At 42.9% G+C, this 15,613-nt stretch overlaps 1 protein-coding gene across 7 annotated transcripts in view; it reads right to left on the bottom strand.

The window, feature by feature from the left end:
• Positions 1 to 15,566, bottom strand: part of AIDA (axin interactor, dorsalization associated) — a 31,165-nt gene extending 15,599 nt beyond the window's left edge. The window contains exons 1-4 of one of the 7 annotated variants that reach the window (XR_005661093.1): positions 15,324 to 15,566; positions 7,606 to 7,675; positions 1,686 to 1,739; positions 1,297 to 1,351 (exon numbers count right to left, since the gene is read on the bottom strand). Coding sequence is in view for 5 of the 7 variants with exons in the window: in XM_016228429.3 (XP_016083915.1) it covers positions 1,297 to 1,351; positions 1,686 to 1,739; positions 7,606 to 7,675; positions 15,324 to 15,433 (289 nt within the window). In the remaining 2 variants the exon portion in view is untranslated. Of the gene's footprint in view, positions 1 to 1,296; positions 1,352 to 1,685; positions 1,740 to 7,605; positions 7,676 to 10,313; positions 10,430 to 15,323 lie in introns of those variants that run through there. The other 6 variants (XR_486703.3, XM_016228429.3, XM_007672384.4 and 3 more) reach the window with 6 other exon arrangements.
• Between the last annotated feature and the right edge of the window lie 47 nt (positions 15,567 to 15,613).

The raw sequence follows: 15,613 nt of genomic DNA, 5'->3' as shown, positions 1-15,613 counted from the left end.
TGGGTAGATACAACTTAATCAAGTGGGATATAGTCCCTGTACCACGTGGAGTATTTTGCTAAGTACACCTGACAGAACCATGGGAATAAATTTGATATTTTTATAAAATAATCATTTAGAACTCTCACAAGATAAGTTGAATTCAAAATCAGTGTTGGGAAGGTTTGTATTGAGCCATAGCATAAATCATTTGCTTTAGGCAAATTCAATTCTGATTTTACCTTTAACCCACAATTACCCTAAATAAGGGTTTGCTTTTTTTTACGGTATTTGTTAAGCACTTACTATGTGCCATTTACTGTTCTAAATGCTGGGGTAGACATTAGTTGATCAGGTTAGACACAATCCTTGTCGCAGAAGGGACTCACAGTCTAAATTGGAGGGAGAACAGGTACTGAATCCCCATTTCACAGTCAAGGAAACTGAGGCATAGAGAAGTTAAGTGACTTGACCATGGTCACACAGCAGGCAAGTAGCAGAGCCAGGATTAGAACATAGGTGCTCGGGCTCCCAGACTTGTACTTTATCCACTAGGCTGCACTGCCTCCCAAGGCTAGGTAAGGAATGAGTGGAGGTGCAAACACAATTATTCTAACTATTCACCAGCATAAGGCCTCAGTGGGTATGATTCAGGAATGAAATCAGGTCTGGCCTAACCAAGAATGGTTTCAGGGTGGAGAAGTATCTAAAATTTGCATTAGAAACCAAAATAACTTATCCCAGTCGAGCCTAATGTAAAGTCTAATAATTAGACAACATACAATCTGTGACAAACTGCAAATTATCCCACTAAGGGTGACTAAATTGAAGTCCAGAGAGATGCCAGGTACAAAATCTACTCTAACTGTATTGTAAGAGAAGGTAGAGATCATTTGCACTTGTACTTTTAAACAGAAGGGTATTAATTTATCCCAGTCTATGAGGCTAAAATACTGATACTATCATTACACAGCAGTCACAATTACATATCTATGATTGTCAGTCGCCCACATGGGTTTTGGAAAACCTGTTGGCCATCCTCTCACTCACTACCTGTGGACAGTTTCCCCATTAACCAACTGGGTCTGGGGCCACATCAACTGTCCATCATGTTCATGCTGCCCCACACTCCTGTCTCTTCATCTTCAGTTACCAGCTGGGCTACTCTGAATTTCCTGGCCTTCACTACATGTACCAATGTTCAAGAAAGCTTCCAGGACAACTGTGCCAAAACACCCCTTTCATTGCTGTGGGCAACTGAGAATGTTTTGTAAAACACAGAAAAAGAAAACAATACAACTGTAGAATACAACTTACTTGGTTCTAGTTTTTTCAGATCCTCCAGCTTAAATTCTTCTTGAGACTGTGTGGACTAGATTAAAATAATCACATATTACTCATCTTTTTCTTCTCTGTACTCCTAGCAATTTTTCTGTTCCAAGACAGATTATAATTACTTGTTACTTTTACTTTTCTAGCAGTTGGGAGGGCACAAAGAAGAGAAGGGAGAAAGAAGATAACTAGATTAATTCACATCTTTCACTTCTGCTTTTGGATGTTAGCTCATTTTTAATCAAGCTTAGAAATTTACAATCCTTCTGCTAGAAAAACCATTTTCAAAAAGAATTTTATTTCTGCAATCTTAGTTGATTTCTAGGAGTGTTGCTTCTGTTCCTTTGGAAAGAAGGAGGGAGAAGATTACCAACCTGTAAAGCTGCACTTCGCAATTCCAAGCAGGTGGCAATTTTTCCTAAGGTTTTCTGTAAGAAACGGAAAGAGATATGAACAGGACTAATAATGTAATTTGACAGTTGTTTGCCTTCAAAATCTGAAAGTTAATCTGCAATAACTAGATGGTGTCAATTCTTCTAAATTCATTTTCTAGGGACAAAAGTCTCTTCTGTCCAATTAGGGCTAGATGAATCTAGCTTTTTTCCCTAGATCTCCAAATCGCTATTTTACAAGGTTAGACAGTTTGGAGCTCACCACCAGCCCAAGCCAAGCCCTAGAATTGTGGTTCTGGAGCTGGCCACCAAATCCCAGTCAATTCTGATAGAAGTAGCTTCCCTTCCAGGTCAAGGTAGAGTAATACATGCATATTCAGCTATTCTCAGGGCCTGCTAGGGCTCACACTGCCAGAAAGTGTACAGGAATTTCCATGCCTGGTCCAATTTCCAAGCTTGGATTGGGCTCCACCATTTCATGGCCCAATCCGAATTGGCCCATACATGAAGTACTTTTATCTTGACCTCTATCCGGACAATACAGGCAGCATCCCCTACTGGAAAGAATATGGGACCGAAAATTAGAACTCAGTTTTAGTCCCAGCTCCATCACTGGCCTGCTATGTGACCATGAGCAATTCATTTTACACATCTCTGCCTCTGTCTCCTCATCTGTAAAATGGGGATTCAAATCACTCTTCTCCCTCGCTCTTAGACTGTGAGCCCCAAGTGGGACAGGAACTGCGTGTGAGCAAAATATCTTGAGTCTACCCCTAACTCTTAGGAGAGGAAGGCTCTAAGGCAAGGGAGATTAAATACTTGTTTTCCTTCCCCTTAGACTGTGAGCCTTATGTGGGACAGGGAGTGGATCCAACCAGATTATCTTGCATCTACTCCAGTGCTTAGAACAGTGCTTGGGCACAAAGTAAGCATTTAACAAAAATTTAATAGTAATAAAGACCTTTTTTTTTGGTCCCCAAACTTCCAATGCCCTGTAGGTATCTAGTTCTTTAACAGAGAATCACCCAGCTCTATCTGCAAGGATGAACATGTTTAAAAAGGATGAACATTTGGCCTCATGGTAGACAACAAAATGTTAGTGAAAAATGAATATATGGTGCTGTCACCTAGAATCTATAAACTCCCAAGAATTTCTGATACTAAATTTTTATTAGAATTCCTTTGGATCATATATATACACGCTGGTGTGAAGGAGGATATCCTGAAAGTAGAAGGGGTGAACAAAATCCTATATATGATTCCATATATATGAGTTAGGAGACAGCTAGTTGGCCAGAGAACTTGGTACTCAGAATTTCCAGTACTATAGAAGCAGAGGGATTATAAACATCGCTTCACTCCTCCTCTCCCACACAAATATCAGTGAGGTTTTTAGGAATACAGTTTTACCTAACTCATTTGCTCTCTAACTGGGACAAAGCCAGATGAAATTCTTCCACTTTTAGGGTAAAACTATGGCAGTTAATTGAAGTTCAATAATTCTGAGTGTATTAATAGATTATTATAACCCTCCAATTTCTACAAAAGGCAGGAATAGCATTTTATATGGAATCTACTGAATTATGGCAGAATACCAGCAGGCATTATTCATAACTACTTTAAGGGACCACACCCAATCCTAATGTAAAAAAAATGCAGCTAAACAACTGCTGTAATTTTCAGCTGCAGCTACAGCTTTTTTAAATAACCAAAACACTTTGAATTCACCTATTAATACTGTAAATTCTGCTTACTACAGCAGTTAAAACTATTTTTCATGTAAATAAATGCTTCCAACAATGACTAAATGAATCCAAGCAAGATATTTGTGCCATAGTCTGAGTAATGACTGCTAACTAATGCACATTAAGTACTAAACACAAAGCATAAGTGAAGTTTGGAGAGATTTAAGTTTTAAACAGTTCACTCAGATTAAATTTAACAACTAAAAAAGTCATTTTTTTCTGAAATAATTATTTTTTATTTGCCAACTAGAATAGTGATTAAAGCAGTTAGAGCCTTAATTAGGCTTAAACCAAAATCTACATCCAAGGATGCAAAAATGACTAAAGGCATCAACTAATAATATTTAAAATGTTCTTGTTTAATGAGAAGGAAAATGGATTTGAAAACCCAGACGGCCAGATATCATCATAAAAAGTCAGACATATTCCTTTAACTGCTAGATTTAAATACATGCAGACAGTGACCTATTAAACCAGAATACTGTCTGGTTTAAATGACTACAGAATAAACACGCAGTGCTGGAAATCTCATTACCAGTGAACTGATAAAAAATAAGGAAAGGTTTTTATGGATCATGGGGCAGAAAGTATTATTTTGCCCAGAAAGTTACAATATAAAAAAAATCTACTATGTCAAAGCAGAGAAACTAATCAACTAAGCATTTTTCTGTAACTAAACAGAATGTCTCATAATGATAACACTATCATATCCTGAGGTGAAGGCTACCTCGGCTACCTAAACTCAATTCAGCTATTATGCATGTTTCAACTATATGTTTTGTCTCGAACACAATGGCAAGATTCGAGAGTGCTCTTCAATGTGAGCCTACCCAGATACCAGACGTGTCAGAAGAAATAGTTATGCACGGGCATAAGTCGGACATGCTGAGTATTACAAGGTATATTTTTCTTAATGCGGAGTTCTCCGAAGAACATAACCCTCATGCAATACGGAGAAGGGTGTTAACCCCTATTTGGGTCTCGGACTAATGGATTTTGCGGATTCTTCCCCTCCACCGCCCCAACCCTTTGCAGTATATGACAGCATTTTGTTAAGTTGCATATGACGACACTGGAGTCACCCCTACCTTCACAGATTTTTTTCATAGCCAGGGTTGGATTTAGAAGTGTATTCTAACACTGGCATCCAAGTCTCCTGTTACATCCTCCAGCATGGCTAATTAAAATGAACTGAATAAGACTAGGTTTATTATGCATCCTTATCTTACCCCCTTAGCAGTGGGGAATGGATCTGACAGACATTCCGGGTTTGGCCCGACCAGCCATGTCTTTGTGAAGTAGTCTCAAAATCTTAAACATCTCAGGAAAGCTTAAATCAAAAATTGTGAAAATTGTGTAAAAGGCTTGGTGCTGCTTTTTGTGTTTCGCTTGTGTCTGATGAGCTGGAAAGGCCCTATGCCGGTGTGCTCCCTGGTCTGAAAATGAATTTGTATGGGCAATGGTAATTGTCAAAAGCTAGTCCTAAAGGACTTTGGCTAAGACCTTCTAGTGACGGAGGGTAGTCAATGGTTGCCACAGCCTCACCTTTCTTCTTGAAGATGGTGAATGTAATGATGTCACCTCAGGATTCCATATTTTGAGGAAAAATGTTACGTAACTAAGCCATGTGTGCCCCTTCCACACATCTCAACAGGCATTCAGTCGGGGCCAGGTACTGTGCCATTTTTTAATGCTCTCACCGTTGTGAAAATAAATTGGGCTAGAAAATAGGTCTTTTTTTTTCAGCCATGACTATATTTTTCCAATTCTCATTTGAAATGTTGGGGATAGTAGCCCATGGGAGCAGAGATATTAGGGGACAATGTACACCAAGTTGCACGCCTCGATCAGTGGTATCCGTTCAGTGTTCTGTGCTAAGTGCTTGGAAGAGTACAATAAATTTGGTATACACAATCCCTGACCTAAAAGATCTTACAATTTAGTAAGGGATTCTGACCCAAGAAGGCAGAGAACTAATCTAGTGAGTCACTGTCCTCATGGTTTTCCAACTTTATATCCCGGTAGTCAAGCGATTCACATTCAGACAGTCATACATTCCAAAATATTCCTGGGTTTGGGTAAGTGTGGGACCACCGCTGAACCCAGTGACCTATTACTCAACCCTGATCCAGTTCATTCATTCAATCATATTTATTGAGCATTTACTGGGTGCAGAGCACTGTACTAAGCACTTGGAATGTACAATTTGGCAACAGATAGAGACAATCCCTGCCCAACAATGGGCTCAGAGCCCAGGCCAGATGATTTCATCTGAATGGGAGGGAGCTGCCTACCAGCACAGCAATCCTGTTATTCCTGATTGGGTCATGGGGGTAAGGATGGCAAATCTGCCACTCAGTAATCTTGTCATCTGGTTGAGGTAGAAGAAAAGGCTCTTCAATGAACTGATCTGAGAAGGGTGTGGAGTGAAGGAATTCATTTAAGAAGGAAAAAAAGTAGGATCCTCGGACAAGACGAAACCTAATCACATACAACCAATGAAGTAATGCCGCCCTTCCTTCCTGAAGATACAACAAAATCTACCAATGAAAACCTCTCTACTCATGCCGATTATTTAGTGAGCCGCCAATATTTCAATTTGTTTTTACATTTTTTAAAGCAAAAATCCGGAAGCAAATACACAGTCTCCTGGAAAAATTAATGTACAGCAGAAGATTACTAAGTATTTATTGGAAAAATATTACAGGGTTTATTTATCCATTAAATGAATGCTGCAAGCTCTTAAACCATTTATAAACTAAATCCCACTTAATACATATGAGAATTATACAACCTCACCATGTGCACTCTAAGAATTCCATATTTTTTACATTATAGAACTTTAACCAACTTTAATTTATGCACTTTGCCTGACAAGAGAAAAGAGAATCTTTATAAAGAGGTTTCAACAAATTTTGCTTTCAGAGCCGAGCTGATATCACAGAAATGCTGAATAGGAAAAAGGCAAAGTATCTTATTAAGTTCAATATTTTTAAACATGTTACTAAGCCTGACAGTACATTGGTGTAGACACTGTATGACTACAGCTTTCAAAAATCTGTAGCTCAGTCATTAAGGCTAAATAACTTGTTTTCCAAATGTAATTCAAAATGAAATATGCTGTGGTGTGCGAGCCAATGGTGCACATCACAGCACGTGACAATTAGAGCACTCATGTAAAAGGGGCAGAGTCTCAAAGCTTAATCTATTTCTACAACTCCACAGATGGCTCCACAAAAACCAAACCATCAGCCAAACAATGAGGGGAAAAAAATGCCACCCTCCCATTAAAAACTACAGTTGGGATTGAAAGTTTAAAATTAAACTAGTGCTAAATATGATCTTTTGATGTCCACAGCTCTCACATTATCGCTAAGTCGGCTTGGGAGAGAGAAATTTTGGGACCACAACCTGCAAGGCCGAGTTGGGGCAGCAGATGACTCAGGAGTGCAGGGAAAAAGATACAAGAGAAAGTCTCCTTGCCTTGAGATCATTGGTCTTTGGTATCTCCCCCATTTTTGCCTCCTTGTGCTATGAAGCAGGGGGACAAATGGGGGACCACAAGTATTGGCCAAATAAAATTTGCTATGCAGAGTACTTCTTTTGTTTTCCACTTTAATCTCACATTACTGGGTTTGATCCAGCTGTGTGCTATGGGTAATGAGCAATTGCCCCCAATGTGCCCTACTCCCTAGGCTGCTTTAGAAACTAGAAAAGCAGAGTGCTTGATCTGTCTTCAGAGCCAGGCAACTGTCTTCAAGCTGTGGATGATCTCCTGTGAAAGACTACTCACCCAAAGCAGCAGCATGGCCTGTTTTTTGTTTTGTTTTGCTTTGTTTCATGGTTTAGATAATTAAAATAAGGTGAATCCATGGCCCAGGAGGATAAAGTATAAGTCATGACTTCTTAATCACTGAATATTTTTGTGATAGTGGAAAGCACATAGCAGGAAATTACAAAATCAGTAGGTCCTCCTTATTTAAAAGGTCAACAATATTATGAAAATAAAACAAAGAGAATCTAAAGGCATTAACCATTTTCTTCAGGTTCAACTGTACTCTCTCAAGCGCTTAGTTCAATGCTCTGCAACAGATTCTCCCTGAATACAGATTTCTTCATGGAAAAATAGATATCATTAAGCAAGTTCTAAAAGGTACCTTTTGTTCTTCAGTAAATTCAGAATCATTATGCTGAGACTGGGCCTCTTTCTGAAGATGTCTTGCTAATCTGTGAGAGAAAAAAATTCATGAATGTTTTATTTTGTAGGGTGAGAGAATATATTGTTCCAGGTGCAATAACTTAATATAGCTTTAGCCTTTTCAAAGACTTGAAGGGGAAGTCACACATCAATAAGCTGTTTCATAATGCTTTCAAAATCACAGCAGCTTTAATCAAAATCACGCTAAATGAATAGCTTAAGGGCTAAATAATAACAATAATAATAATAATTATGCTGTTATTTAAGCCCTTACTATGTGACAGGCACTGTACAAGCATTGGGGTGGATACAGTCCCTTGTCCCATGTGGGGCGCACAATCCCCATTTTACAGATGAGGTAACTGAGGCACAGGGAAGTGAAGTGATTTGCCCAAGGTGACACAGCAGACAAGTGGCGGAGCCAGGTTTAAAACGCACGACCTTCTGACTCCTAGGCCCATGCTCAATCCACCATGCCACTTCACACTTCTTCATTGGTTCAGTAATTGGCCTGCTGATCTATAAGGAAAAAGCTTTGAAGATCTCAGGTCTGAAAGTCAGAGGATCTGGGTTCTAACCCAGAATCTACCACTTGCCGGCACTGGGATCTTGGGCAAGTTATTTAACTTCTCCCATTCTCTCTCTTTCTTAGACTGTGGGCCCCATAAATCAATCAATCAACTGTATTTGAGCACTTACTGTGTGCAACACAACAGATTAGGTTGACACATTCCCTGCCCACAGTGAGTTTACAGTCTAGAAAGGGAACCAGACATCAACATAAATAAATTATGGATTCATACATAAGTGATGAGGGGCTGAGGGAAGGGAGAATAAAGACTGAAATCCAAGTGCAAGGGTGATGCAGAAGGGAGTGGGAGAAGAGGAAATGAGGGCTTAGCTAGGAAAGGGGATGATCTTTTATCCCAGTACTTAATGCTTGGTATTTAGTAAGCATTTAAATACCACAATTTTAATCATGAGTGTCTCGAGAAAGTACGATCAGGGGTTTGGCTTCAAAAATAGTTTCAAAAGTGACATTCATTCATTCAATCAGATTTATTGAGCGCTTACTGTGTGCAGAGCACTGTACTAAGCACTTGGAAAGTACAATTTGGCAACAGATAGAGACAATCCCTACCCAACAATAGGCTCACAGTCTAGAAAGGAGAAAGAGACAACAAAACAAGTAGACAGGCATCAATACCATCAAAATAGATAAATAGAATCATAGATATATACACATCATTAATAAAAGAGTAATAACTATGTACAAATATACACAAGTGCTGTGGGGAGGGGAAGAGAGTAGAGCAGAGGGAAGGAGTAGGAGCAATGGGGAGGGGAGGAGGAGCAGAGGGAAAGGGAGGATTCAAGGATTCAGTCAATGCCACCATCTACACCCTATGGCAGGGAGGAAATCTGCCCTGAGGTAGTTCCAGGGCATCCATTCTGCTCCCAAGCCACCCCAGGTGGTCTGCCCCAGGGCCATTTCAACCCTGGTATCTTGGTTATCCCGAATGGGAAGATTGATCCTACCCCCCTCCATCTCATCATCATCAATGGCACTTGAGCGCTTCCTATGTGCAAAACACTTTATTAAGCACCTGAGAGAGTACATCAGAAGTTAAAGTCCCTTGTCTCTGGGGACTTAGTAAAATCTCTTCAAGGACAGAGTTAGAACCAACTCATTGGGGCAATCAAATGCAAGCTGTCCCATGGAGGACTCCTCTAGAGCAAGAGGTGATCCAGCCTTTAAATAGAACTTCCTGGAAAACATTGAGGCAACATAGGCCTCAGTGCTGTCTTGGGAAGGCCCACAATTCAGTGTCAGTTTACTTTTGAGTTCATGGAGGCTTATGAACCATCTGACACCTTTCTTTCCAGCAGCCAGGACCTTAGGGGGTGTCTCTGTTGCACTAACGTTTCCGATCATTTCTCGAATTTACTAGCATCATTCTGAATTCCGGGGCTAATTTTCACCTTCATCCTCACAAACCTCCAGCTTGATATTATCTGCAAACTCATTGAGCACTAACTTCCATCAGGTAGATTTCTCTGCATGTGTTAAACGCCCCCAGGATCCGTTCCAAGGATGAGAATTTTTGTCTTTGAACTCACGACCTTGTACGCTTGTGCTGAATGATTGGAAAACCACTTTTAGTTCACCCCCGAGACCAGACTGAATTATGTCATTCATGATTTTGGTTTAATTTTTTAAATTCTGAAGTTAAATTATAGTTCATGAACATTGTTAAATTCCTCTAAATCATTACAATACCAACTACAAGAGGCATACTATATTACTCCAAAAGTATGATGAAATTTTTACACTATTTTTAGTACTTAATGGTCCACCTTAGAATTAAGGAATTACATAAGAAAGCTCAGTGGAAAGAGCCTGGGCTTCGGAGTCAGAGGTCATGGGTTCGACTCCCGGCTCTGCCACTTGTCAGCTGTGTGACTTTGGGCAAGTCACTTAACTTCTCTGAGCCTGAGATCCCTCATCTGTAAAATGGGGATTAAAACTCTAAGCCCCATGTGGGACAATCTGATCACCCTGTATCCCCCCCCAGCGCTTAGAACAGTGCTTTGCACATAGTAAGCGCTTATCGAATACCACCATTATTAATAATGTCAGACCAATAAGCCCATCCAGTACACTACCTTTGGTTAATGAACAGCGATGTCATTATTCCTGTTACCCTCCAAGTCATCAATCCTAAACCTTCCTTAGTTTTGCTTTTAGTAAAACATTAGGGACCTCTTGTCCATGAAATTTCCCCGATTCATTGCCCAAATCCCTTTAGAATTTCTCAGAATAAAGAATTCCATATTTCTACCTGCTTTGTGATGTGTTCCTTGTTTTCAACTGACCATCATATCCGCAGCCTTCATGATTTTTATGATTTTAAAAACTTCAATCAACTCCACCGCAGGATATTTCCTTCCAGATGCAAGTCATAATCTAAGCACCCACTCCGAGCATCGAGGTTCCCCTCCACTGTCTCTTCTCCAGCTAAGACCTTTCCAAGGGGAGGTGACCAGAATTGCAAAGGCACAATGGTCCTCCACTTCAACCTCCCACAAAACTACCTTACTTAACGTGACCACTTCTTACTATCTCTGTGCAAAAGAAATGCAATCTAAATGATAATGAATGTCACGAAGCACACTCAGGAGGAGCTTGGACAAATTCACATGAGAAAAATCCATAACCAGTGTATTTACTGAGCACTTACTGTGTGCGGTGCCCTGTACTAAATGCTTGGGAGGGGACAACACAACAGAGTTGGTAGACATGTTCACATGAGGAGGGAAAGATAATCATGTAGACAGAAAGTCTGGAATATTAAGTGGTTCTCATCCTCCAAGCATCCTGTTACAGTTTTCGGATGTTGAGATGGACCATTGTTTCTTCCAACCATTCATCAATTGGGTGGGATGGTGTCACATGAGATCCCGTGATCCTCTGGGCCCAACAGACTTGTTTTTGTCAATAACAGTCACAGAGCAGGATTATCACAAAGTAGTCAATTATAAAGTTGCTGTGGCAGCCAGCTCCTTGGTTCTCCCACCACTTTCCAATTGGTCCCTGAAGAGCCACTGGCTCCACTCTGAGCAACCATGGTGAGAATTTCAATGAGCCAGCACAGCTGCCTTATCCCACTCTTTCTTTCTATTAACTTTTGCACAGCAGGAAGTGAATGTGTACGCAAGTGGGTTCTCCCCTATCTGCCACTCACCCACTCTCTTCCTCCCCATCCTCCCCCCATTATCTCTCCTTAAAGGCTTAACACCCTGGTTCTGTCCTCAAAGTCCACTGGGACTTAAGAAAATCTAGTCCCTTTCCTCTTGTCATAATCTCAGCCCTTTGGATGGCCAGAAACCTCTAGAAATGACCTCGGTGCCATTATCCCCTCCAAAGGCACCTGAAGTATAAGCAACTATATGAGCTGGTGCGGCAAAAGGAGCAGAACAGAGGAATCAGAGGTCTGTCCGGGAGTGTATTTCTGAATGACAAAGTGGGGGGGTGGCTTCCTTCCAGCTGCTCTCAGAGTCCTTTTGAAGTGCAAATGAAGGGTGCTGCTCTTTGGCAGAAGGGGAAAGCAGAGAAACCCAGCTTCATAAATTTGAGTGGGTGTGCCAGTGGGAGTGTGGAAGGGTATTGTAAAATGAACACCACTTCTAGTAGTGTTCATTAGGAAACCAGTATTGGGATTGAATGTGTGTTAAATATGTAATTTGAAAATGATGCCTATGACCTGCTACCTCTAATAATTTTTCTGTCATTGTGGTATTTGTTAAGCTTTTACTATATGCCAAGCACTGTACTAAGTGCTGGGCCACGTACAGAGTAATCAGGTCCCCCATGGGGCTTTCAGAATAAGTAAGAATTTTAAGCATAAGTAATGTATAATACATAATGTATAAGCATAAGTAAGCATCCCATCATAAGCATGTGAACCAGGGAGCTCATCTGAAATCTGGAGTCATTTTGATTTGGGGTAGTAGATTCTACAGTTATGCTCTTTTGATCTGTTTTTCCCCAAGGCCACACATCGGTTCCAGTTTGAGAACTTCTATTTCCATTATATTATGCAAAAAAAAAAAACCCAAACCAAAACTCCAAGCACTTAACAATCCTTACCGATCTTCATGTTTATTTCCCCCCCTTTACGAATGAAATTGCCTAAAGGCACAAATAATCATTGCAGTGGCAGGGCTTGAGATGAAAATCCAGTTCTTCCTTGCTCCTAATCCAGTGCTCTTCGTAGTAGACCATGCTCCGCTTATTGAGGGCAAACCACCGCTCATCCACAAGACACCCAGACTGTAAACTCACTGCGGGTAGGGAAGGTGACTACCAACACCATGAAATACTGAATTCTCCCAAATGCTCAGTACAGTTCTCTGCAACAGTAAGTGTCCAAAAAATAAGACCGATCGACTGAACACTGCACTTCTACTAACCGTCGCTGAGCACAAATGCTTCCAAACAATACCATCTAGAGTGGCTCAGTGGAAAGAGCCCAGACTTGGGAGTCAGAGGTCATGGGTTTGAATCCCGAATCTGCCACTTGTCAGCTGTGTGACTGTGGGCAAGTCACTTCACTTCTCTGAGCCTCAGTGACCTCATCTGTCAAATGGGGGTTAACTATGAGCCTCATGTGGGACAACTTGATTACCCTGTATCTACCCCAGCGCTTAGAACAGTGCTCTGCACCTAGTAAGCGCTTAACAAATACCAACATTATTATTATTACTCTGATCGTAAAACTCTTACAGCTTTTAAACAGAAAAAATCTAACTAGGCTTTGATTGAAAAGTAATCCTACAACTTTTCTGAAGGGCAGGGCACATGGTAGTAGCAGGGTGGGAAGGGACTGGTACCCACATGTGCCCTGAGGCCAGCGATGAGAAAGAGGAAAAGGAAGAAGGGTTTTTTCGGGGTGGGGGAGGACCGCGGCCGGTCCTCTGCTGGGTTCGTTTTCTCATTTTGCTCTCTTCGGCTCACATCCTGCGCCGCGGCTCCACCCAAAGCAATTGAAACGGGGTGTGTGGGTGGGTGGGGGGAATAGGGTGGGGTGGATGGGTTTGGGGGGGAGGGTGTATCCTTTGCCTTGCAAAATAATGCTCTGAAACTGAAACTGCGCGATGGGTGGATTGTGAAAACCCGGTCCCGGGGGTGGGGAAGGGCTGCGAAGTGGGGGGAGGCGATTAGGGGACGACCTCCACCACCCCAACTTTTCCTTCCTCCTCTCCTCTCCCCTTCCAGCCGCCCCGAGTTGGGGACGGGGTCTGGGGGGAGTCGGTGGTCTCCCGGGAGGTGGGAGAGGAGCCCGCGACTCTTTCGGAGATTTAAAAAGAAACGGAGGGGCGGGAACCCGAGAGAGGAGGCGGCGGCGGAGGAAAAACAAGATCGGGGAGGGAAAGGGAGGGCGCGGTTGTGCGAAGGCGGCCTGGGCCTTTGTGGGGCGGGGGCGGCGGGGCTCCCGGGGGTGACCGGTGTGGCTACCTGGGGAGCAGCAGCCCGCGGGGGACAAAGGGTCTTAGCTGGGCCTGTCGGGCTCAGGGGAGGCCGCGGCGGGGAGAGAAGGGAGAGGAGGAAGAGGAGGGAAAGGCAGGCTCTCCTTGCCCCGGCCCGGGCACTCCACACTGGGGGGACACTAAGGGGGAGGGCGAAGGAGAGACGAGGATGAAGGAGAGGCCAAGGGAGAGGCTTAATAATAATAATAATAATAATAATGATAATGATGGTATTTAAGCGCTTACTATGTGCAAAACACTGTTCTAAGCGCTTAAGGAGAGACTGAGGGAAAGACTGAGGGGCAGGCTGAGGGAGAGACTTAATAATAATGATGAAGGCATTTGTTAAGCGCTTACTATGTGCAAAACAATGTTCTAAGCGCTTAAGGAGAGACTGAGGGAGAGGCCGAGGGAGAGGCTTACTAATGATGATGATGGCATTTATTAAGCGCTTACTATATGTAAAACACTGTTCTAAGCACTTAAAGAGAGACTAAGGGAAAGGAAAGACTGAGGGAGAGGCTTAATAATAATAATGATGATGGCATTTGTTAAGCGCTTACTATGTGCAAAACACTGTTCTAAGCGCTTAAGGAGAGACTGAGGGAGAGGAAAGACTGAGGGAGAGGCCGAGGGAGAGGCTTAATAATAATGATGATGGCATTTATTAAGCGCTTACTATGTGCAAAACACTATTCTAAGCACTTAAGGAAGGACTGAGGGAGAGGAAAGACTGAGGGAAACGCCAAGGGAGAGACCTAAGGAGAGACTGAGGGAAAGACGAGGTTGAGGGAGAGGAAAGACTAAGGGAGAGGCTTAATAATAGTAATGATGATGATGGCATTTGTTAAACGCTTACTATGTGTAAAACACTGTTCAAAGCGCTTAAGGAGAGACTGAGGGAGAGGAAAGACTGAGGGGAAGGCTGAGGGAGAGGCCAAGGGAGAGGCTTACTTATAATAATGGCATTTGTTAAGCACTTACTATGTTCAAAGCACTGTTCTAAGCGCTTAAGGACAGACTGAGGGAGAGGAAAGACTGTGAGAGAGGCCGAGGGAGAGGCAAGACTGAAGGAGAGGCCAAGGGAGAGGCTTAATAATAATAATAATGATGGTGGCATTTGTTAAGCCCTTACTATGTGTAAAGCACTGTTCTAAGCGCTTAAGGAGAGACTAAAGGAGAGGAAAGACTGAGGGAGAGGCCGAGGGAGAGACGAGACTGAAGGCGAGGCCAAGGGAGAGGCTTAATAATAATAATGATGATGATGGCATTTGTTAAGCACTTACTATGTGCAAAACATTGTTCGAAGCCCTTAAGGAGAGACTGAAGGAGAGGAAAGACTGAGGGAGAGGCTTAATAATAATAATAATGATGGCATTTCTTAAGCGCTTACTATGTGCAAAGCACTGTTCTAAGCCCTTAAGGAGAGACTGAAGGAAAGACTGAGGGAGAGGCTTAATAATAATAATGATAATGATGATGGCATTTCTTAAGCGCAAAGCACTGTTCTAAGCGCTTAAGGAGAGACTGAAGGAGAGGAAAGAATAAAGGAGAGGCCGAGGGAGAAGAGAGACTGAGAGACGAGGCTGAGGGAGAGGAAAGGCCGAAGGGGGAGCGGGAGCCCGGCGCCCCCGGCCCGTCACTCACATCTGATACTCGTCTATGGCCTCCACCAGCTGCCCCCACGAGTCGAAGTCGGCGCCCCTCCTGAAGCTGGCGCCCCAGCGCTGCAGCAGGGTCCGGGTCACCTTCGACATGGCCCGGCCCCTCCTCCCGCCGCCCCCGGCCCCTAGGGCACCATGCTCCCCGGACGGGGACGGCGACGGGACCGGCGGCGCCACCGGGACGGAGCCCGCCTCAGGGGCCGCCGCCCAGCCTCATTTGCCGCCACGGCCAAGCATGGCTGCGGCAACCGCCCCGCCCCGCCCCGACCTCCG

This window comes from Ornithorhynchus anatinus, chromosome 19 (assembly GCF_004115215.2).
Source record: "Ornithorhynchus anatinus isolate Pmale09 chromosome 19, mOrnAna1.pri.v4, whole genome shotgun sequence".
Taxonomy (NCBI): domain Eukaryota; kingdom Metazoa; phylum Chordata; class Mammalia; order Monotremata; family Ornithorhynchidae; genus Ornithorhynchus; species Ornithorhynchus anatinus.
Note: the sequence above shows the minus strand (reverse complement) of the source record. Positions and strands in the feature narration are given on the sequence as shown.